General features: G+C 35.6%; 1 protein-coding gene across 1 annotated transcript; it reads right to left on the bottom strand.

The window, feature by feature from the left end:
• Positions 1-609: 609 nt before the first annotated feature.
• Positions 610-8,068, bottom strand: LOC109336898 (conserved oligomeric Golgi complex subunit 6-like). Its single transcript, XM_019573726.1, has 11 exons — positions 7,778-8,068; positions 7,640-7,692; positions 6,360-6,507; positions 6,156-6,263; positions 4,877-4,944; positions 4,533-4,656; positions 4,104-4,250; positions 3,719-3,985; positions 3,347-3,631; positions 2,585-2,731; positions 610-1,281 (listed from the first exon to the last, which is right to left on the bottom strand). Exons 1-11 carry the CDS (start codon positions 8,000-8,002, stop codon positions 763-765), a joined length of 2,091 nt encoding a protein of 696 aa, XP_019429271.1. The 5' UTR covers positions 8,003-8,068; the 3' UTR covers positions 610-762.
• Between the last annotated feature and the right edge of the window lie 429 nt (positions 8,069-8,497).

Below are 8,497 nucleotides of genomic sequence, written 5' to 3'. Positions count from 1 at the left end.
CTTTAAATCACGAAGTCCAAGATGATTAACACAAATCAAGTATCACTAACAGAAGAGCAACACATCCATATGAAATAAATGAGAATGTTATGGTACCTATTATTCAAGGATACAGACTTATAGCGAAAAGTACTGCACTTGCACGTATTAAGCTGACAAAAATTTAAAAGCCTATATCGAATTTATAGCTATTGTATTGTCCTCTACTCCTCCAAACAAATGTAAACATGCTGCATGCCTGATGATATTGTGACTAGTATTCAGAAGTGAGCTAACAGAGTTAAATAACTATTTTCAATCTATAAATCATCTACTTATCAATGACATTAAATCCTATCGGGCTTTAACAATATTTATAAAACCTCTTGAATCCTTCACCCTTTTTATGATATCATATCTCTTTTTTGGGTATTACTTCATCCAATAAGACTAGGTATGTAAATTGGAACCCAAAAGTGAGAGCAAATCATTTATTTGTCTTACACATTGACCCTAGCATGAAAGATTCCACTCCAAGCAAAAGTCTCAGCTAGGAAAATAATACAAAGGCTTCCACAGTAATAGGAACGATAAGGTAATTATTGAAAATCTATAATTACTTTATTAACAGCAATAATAGAACTCCAATGTTTAGCATCTCGAAAGTTAAAAGTATATCACAAAATTAACTTGTTGTATACCAATACAATTTCAAATGACAGGAAGAGAGAGAAAGAAACAAACATAACAAGCAAGGGTAGGAGCAAAACGTATCAACAGAATTCATATTCCTAATATGGTTCTTATCTGATTAGGAGGATGCCTTGCCAATGACCTGGGGTCTGGATAGCCATTCTTGGGATCCATAATTACATTATAAATCAGCTCATAAGCTTCAGCAAGTGACCTGGCTACCCCTGCAGAAGCGTCAGAACGCAACCTTGGAACCTGCATCTGCTCAAATTCAGGCAGAGAACTTTCACTTCCCAAAAGAAGACCAAACAGAGCTTTCAAGCACTCTGAAAGAATGTTTGGACTCGTGTCCTCCATCTCAGCCAATGGGGTCCCAACTTCATTGTTCCCTTCATTGTGGATTGAATTATGGAAGTGAGGCATCTTCTCTAACAAATTACATCTTCTTAAGATCCCATCAACTTCTTTTACAACAAGAACACGCACATGATTATCAATCATTCCTCCGAGCCTTTTCACATACTCAGCAGCAACCTCATGTCCAGCTAGAGGTTGTTGAATAGAGCACAGGCAGTTAATGAGAAAGATCATGGAAGGGGTTTCGCTGGTCTGTCAAAACATGATATATGTCAAGTCAAATGTCATACAGAACCAAAAACTAGTCTACTGGGTAAAAAAGTTCTCAAAGCAACTAATAAAAAGTGTTAACATGTTGACGATGATTAGTGTTGCCCATGGCGGATGGGCGGTTGTCAAAATTCAGTCATGAAGGCGTTGCGGATGGCGTTGTGGGCAAATAGCGGACATCATAATGGCAGTTGACAAAAAATATAACATAATAGGAAAAATAAAATAATAATACAATAACATAAAAATCAAACAATAATATAAAGTTTAATAAAAATCATTAAGTATCAATGTCTCATAACATCATAAGATCGGTAAAAAGTAAAATAAACAATACTAACAAGTCTTGTAAAGAGCCACAACTAAAAATCAAAGAAAACACAAATATAAAATGCAAAACATTCATACTGTGTGTTATCCTATTTTTGGAATACACCATGTTACTGTTAAATAATTGTTTTAAATTTGTATATAAAGTAAACTGAAAAAAAAAGTAAGCTGTGAAAAAAAGAAGTAAACTAAAAAAAGTAATCTACAAAAAAAAAATTAAACTTGGAAAATATCTATTTTGAAAGTAAATAAAAAAACGAAACTAAAAAAGTGGAATGAAAAAGAGATAAAAAAATGAGAAAACAAGAAACAAGAGAGAAAGAAAAATAGAGAAAGGGAAAACGCAATGAAAAGTTAAGAAAAATGATTGTGGCAGCGGCAATCGAGAAAACTCACAACAGAGAATTCAGTTTTGAAAGATAGAGGCAATAAGGAGAAGAGGCAAAAATAGAACGGGGTTAGGGTTTTAATTTTTAAAACATGAATGGGCCCAAGAAACCCATCCCAGCCCAATTTTTAAAAAAAGCTGACCAAGCAAGCCAAAATGCCACCATTACCGCCATGGCTCCGCCACCGCCATGACGGCTTTTTCGAGCAAAAGGCAGACACAACCATATGGCGGGATTTCCCAAATGGCTAATGGCGGTAGCCCAAAAAAATGCCACCGCCATCCGCCATGGCCGCTATTGGGCAACACCTGATGATAAGTTTACATGTGTTTAAATTCTTCAATTTTATTTGTTGGTCCAAATTATGCACCGATGATTGTTCAAATTGCGTATTAGAACATGAGAAAAGCATGAGTATGTGTATCAACTGATGATCAAAGCAACTAATATTCAATTAGATATGCACAAGAATAGAGTTTGTATCATCCACCAAAAAAGGTTATCAAAAGCATAAGTTCATCAAAGGAAAATTCCTAAAATCTAGAAATAAAGGGGCGAGAATGGACCTGTGAGAATGAAGCAGAGCTGCTACTTGACAAGATTGCATCAACTGATGATCTAGTTAGTTGACCATTGTCAGAACTCATCCTACTCCTCCTTGATAAGTGGCCAGCTCCCTTTGACTTGTGTGCCTCTGCCGCTTGTTCACACATCTGCAACAAATGAGAAACCATGATACCTTATGTCTCATTACAATTAAAGCCAATATGTACCCAAAAAATTACGATTATAGCCAGTAAAAGACATCACAAAATGAATAGAGAGCATTAAGAACTGTCTTTAAATTAGATATATTAGACATCATTGACCTCAGCACTAAAGCAACTAGTTCACAGATGATTTAATGAATTCTCGGGTAAGAACAGGGAACATCACACAAATCATTTCAAGCAATATCATGTTTGGACCAAGAAAGGACAGAAACACAGGAAGGGAACCGCATAAAACTTGGTGCAATGCGTGAAATAAAAAGTGAGAACATTGTCAAACAGCACAATTTAGCTCACAAGAACCAGGAAGAAACTCTCAAAAAGGTTTAAATAATAACAATATCTCTAAACAGAGCATGATTTCATAGTGTCATGTCAAATATTATAATATACCCACCAAATCAAGCACAAAGACCTTCAAAGATGGTGGGTATGTAAACATGTGATACATTACCAAGCATGATTTAATTTTAGAATAACATTCATAATTCCTGATCATTTTATTCCACGAGTACAAGAATGATCATGGTATTAAATGCAGGAATCAGATACACATACCTGAATTATTGGATCCAGTATAGCAGATATAACGGGATCAAAAGCAGGTTTTTGGCCAGAAGCAGGAAACATCATGCCGTTGTGGGTGTCAATAATTTCAAGAAGTAAAGATACCCCTTCCCTCACTGCTGGTGGTGGAGAAAGATCAACAGCAACAAGTGGGGGAAATCGTAAAAGCTTTTCTCCTCGACCTTTCAAGATATCAAAAAATGTTTTCTGAGCAGCATCTTTCAGTACCCATAGTGTATTACAGAGTGCAGTCTCTCTCCCAAGGAAATCTGAGATCTATAAGACAATAGGAAGTCATTAAGGCATATAAAAATATTGGATGGATTACTACTATCAAGAAAAAAGACTGAGATGACAACTCACAGTGTAGCTGTAAAATTCAAGGGTGTTACTGAGTTTGTAGGAGACTATCAGACTTGGTTGAGACTGTAAAACTTGTTCAACTCTAAGTTTAAACGGCCGACATACTCCCTCAAAAATTCTATCAAGAACAAACACCAAGTCAGATTCTGTCTTCCCAGAGCCTTTTTCAGAGGTGTTGGGCAATTGCTTTGCTGTTGTTGGTCCACTATCCACAACTGCATCTGGGTCAAGTAATACTTGTACAAGTTCGTGTTCAGATGCCAAGGCCTGCATGCATACAAAAGATATATTATGATTGATGAATAAATGAACCATGGTAGCAAAATAGCATTCAGAGGTGACTTCAAGCATCCATCAACGATGCTTTGATCAGTTTAAGTCATACCTGATGCAACCAGCCTAGCATATCACCAACATATCGTAATGGGTCATGAGCATGGACTTCAATTGGTCGAGGCAATCCACCAGGTCCTCCACGTGTGAGAGCACTTATAAATCTTCTAAATAGTGCGTTGTGTCTCATATTGGCTACCTGGAAAAATATTAAATCGATAATCTACGATGCATACGCACATGATGATAAAGACAATCCAAGCTTCAGTTTGATATCAAGAACATTATTTGGATTGCATTATCGGATGAGGTCCACAAGCAACTATTTTATCAGTCTCTTTAAACGGTGAATGATAATATGTTTAAGAATATGAAATATATTAATTCTAAATATTGAAATAGATTGGTTTCTAATCTAAGAAAAACAAGATTTATTAATTTTTCAACAAGTTGATTAAATTCATATTCACAATGAAATTACCTCTTCTGCACAATACTTGAAAAGGCCAGATCTCTCCCGGAGGTAGCGCACAGCAGTTTTCAGGAGCTCCCCAACTTCCGGATTGTCGGTGTCACCCAATTTTCTGCACTCTGCCTGAACCCACCTAAAAGAAATGTTAGAAGTAATTATATATCATTAAACTAGCAGTTTTTGATACAAAGGAAAACATGTAAGAGACTTTAAAAATTAACAGAAAATATCTTTGACATTTATAATCAATACATGCAAAGTTTATAACTTACACATCATACATGTACGTAAATCACACGGATAATATACAAGCATGCTTTAGCCAAATGATCCTGAAGTAGATAAATCTTCACCTGCATAGACGCTCATAAGCTCCTTCTTGATACACAGACATCATATCCATCAGCTCTAAACCAGCACGCTGCAATGAAATTCCTCAATTGAATGAAGATTGAAAATTTATTTTTAAACTGATAAAGTAGCAGGGAAGAAAGGAACAAAACCTGTCCCTGAACATGATCAATTCTAAGGGAAAATTGTGATGGCCAAGAAAGAAACATACAACAATTATTGACAAAAGGAAACAGAAACACACAGCTGCATCAACAATCAAATTTAAATCTGTTTGACACTGATGTTACTGATCAAGCATACATTTTGGAATCAGTAAAATATAAAGTGAATAATGTGTCTAATGTTATTTAATCATATTCGAAGGAAATGGGCACTGCATACAGACAGCCCTCAGCATATAACAGAAACTACTTATACAACAACGAAATCACCATTATGGCAAACCTTGATCAAACGTTTAAGTAGTACAATGCAAGAAGAAGCTAAGCCATATATTGAGTGATTGAAGCATGTTACCATCAAAAGAAGAAAAGGTGAAATTTATTTTTAAGAAATTCTACAGATTTTGTTTTTTATTTTTTTAGTTTCCTAAGTCTAATCATGCAGGTTCCTACAAACTAGATGGCTTGTGACTGAATATTACTTCTGATGCACAGATACATATATTTTAATTTGATTATTGTAGAACCTGGTTGTTTCGATTGCTATTTTCTAGTGTTAATCAATTTGGCATAATTTTGCTCTAACATTACGTACCCTACTAATATAAAAGTAGGCTCTGACAAATACCTCTGTGGCGTTTAGTTGTCTATGCAGGAACCTTAAGTATGCATACAACCAGGACCAGGAGAGTTCTAGTGTTGATTAAGCATCGAATGCTTTAAATTAATGACTAAATAAAGTAAACACTATAGAGAGGTTATGGAGATACTAAGCTTTCATTTGTCCAGAGATGCACACCTCCTTTTTCATCCCTAATCGCATGAGAATATCTATGAATAATCTAATTTCTACATATTATGCAAGTCTAGCTCTGCATTTATCTTTGTATTGATATTTTCAAATTTGCAGGAACAGCAAGCTAGAAGAACTCTTACAACTTAGGTCAATGACAAAAAATATTGCCCAAGGGCATGCATAGTTATAAGTAAACTGGTTGTCTAATATTCTTACACGCACTTTGTGTTCAGACTTCAGATAACGTGTGAAGAATTCCACACACAGCTGATGATGGAGAAAATAGGATATAGAGGGAGATGGATAAGAGAAGAAGGTAACCTGATGATGTGTCCTAAGCAACACTTTGCAGTTGGCATGAATCTCTTGAACATGAGAAAGTGCCTTGAAGAAATTTTCATTCAGCTCTTCATCTCTAAGTGCATTTATCTACAGATGGTCAACAATTAATTGTAAACAATACCATAATATAAGTACTGCAATACTGCATATTAATTCACAAAATCATTGTTCAATAACTTAAACCTCTTCAGGGGAAAGCTGATAATCACGTAGGAAGCATGCCGCAATCTCCTGTCTTTGTGTGGTAGTTTCAAGCTCTTGTTTAAGCCTCTCTGTGGTACTGATAATGTCACCAGTGCTAGCGCTACAACTGTTCAAAGCCTTTGCTATCCTGTAAAAATATGAAATCTAAAACTTTATCGAAAGATCTATATACTAGCCAAAGTTCTCAATGAAAGAACGATGGGACAAATTCAAAGGTAAAATGGTTATGCTATGTGGCAAAGTTAAAAAGCCTAACCCCAACAAAATTCTAAGCAGAGAGCATCACTCATGATTCATGAACTAATGTTTCTGGAGTTGCACTACTAAACAAAATTGGAGAATCATAAGCTCAGCTTTATCATGTGTGCTAGTTGCGGTTGAGCAAATATGTTGTACATAATGTAGCAAACCTCTCTTATTTATCTTAACAAATCACCCACTAGAGTCCCAACTCCCAAGAACTTCCTATTGGGTAATTGAACAAATTCTTAATATGAACTGCAACTCTGGAGAGACACACTAAGCACTAACAAACCTCATTGTTTAATAATTATATCACATAATGTTCTGCAAATAAAATCTTCATTTCATCATGAGTGACATCAATCAGTCATGTTTTCGCACAGTTATATCATTAAAAATACATAAATGTTATATCCTGCAACAACTTTCTCCTACAAATCCTCCTAATTACTAAATAAAGAAAGTACTGAATCTTTATTATATTTCCAAGACAACAAATGCCTTTAAGTTTTCATATGAGACTTTCTATGCTTAGTATTAGGAGAGTTAGTAGAAGGATATCGTAAAGCTCTTTTTATTATATTCTCTCCTAAACTTAGTTTCCTCCAAATGGGCACTCCTGCAGAAGCAGCAGTGAATGCAGCTCGACATCACAACAAAGCACACAAACTGAGTTTGATTCAACGCTCGTCCCAATAACATTCAACATAAATGCACATAAATGAAAATCACGAAAACAACGAATTGCAACTATGAATCACTTAGTCATGTTTTCATACTGGTATGTTATATCATTTAGAGTATTCTCTTCTAAACTTAGCGTCCTCCAATATGAGCACTTCCTGAATAAGCAGAAGTGTATACAGCTCAAGACCACTACTAACCACCGGTGTTCATGATTCAAGGATAGTTGCATTAACATTTGGCATCAAAGCACACATTCAAAAAACATTTATACTGTTGAAGAAAAGATACACGCAAACAATGAATTGCAACTAAGAAAGGGAAATCCACACCTTTCACAGCATTCATCAAGCGCATTAACCTCATTCTCTACATTATCCAAAGCCTGACAATAACCGAAACGGAACAAATCAGAACAACGCAAACGGCAAGTAAAATTGCATAAGAAGGAATCAGCGTAGATGAATTACCAATTGCGCAGCGAGGGAAGCGTCAATGAACTCGCGATTAATGGAGAGAGCACGCTTCTCGATGGTGGATCGGAGGTTGCGACGCGACTGAGGAGTGTTATCGTCGTAGAAAGAAGAAAGTGTGTTCAGCGAAGATAAAAGATCCGGCGTATCGGTCCTCGATTCTAGAACCTTCTTCAGCTTCCGTGATAGCCCCGGCGCCAGACCCGCCACCGTCGTTCCCATTCTCTTCTATTTCTTCTTTGTCTATGATCTCTGCTCAGATCTTCGATCTAACTGAACTATGCTTCTACAATTTGATTTCTTCGTTAAACCCACGCGCGCTCTAACCGTTATAATGGGCTTTTTCTGATGCGGCCTAAATTTTGTATTTTACTTAAAGCCCAATATTGTTACATTTTTCACTCAATGTGCCTGGGCCCAATAAAGAAGGAAAATAAGTTTATAAGTAAGGATTCGAAAAGAGCAATTAAGCTAGTTGATTGAGGAATTGTTTAATAAAATTAGTTGATCAACTAGTCAATATGTATAAAATGAAATAAGCTATTTACTTATAAGCTATAAAATGATCAACTATATAAGCTATTTCATGTAAGTTATGAAATAAGAGTTTATAATTTTAAAGTTGGTTAAGATAAGTTCTTTTATCGATGGTCAATCTTTGCTTTACTAGAAGAGTGTGACATTTCATGTGACATTTTATCTGATTGGTTAGAAAAT

Source organism: Lupinus angustifolius, unplaced genomic scaffold (genome assembly GCF_001865875.1).
Source record: "Lupinus angustifolius cultivar Tanjil unplaced genomic scaffold, LupAngTanjil_v1.0 Scaffold_1_306, whole genome shotgun sequence".
Lineage (NCBI taxonomy): Eukaryota > Viridiplantae > Streptophyta > Magnoliopsida > Fabales > Fabaceae > Lupinus > Lupinus angustifolius.
This window is presented reverse-complemented; position numbering and strand designations above follow the sequence as displayed.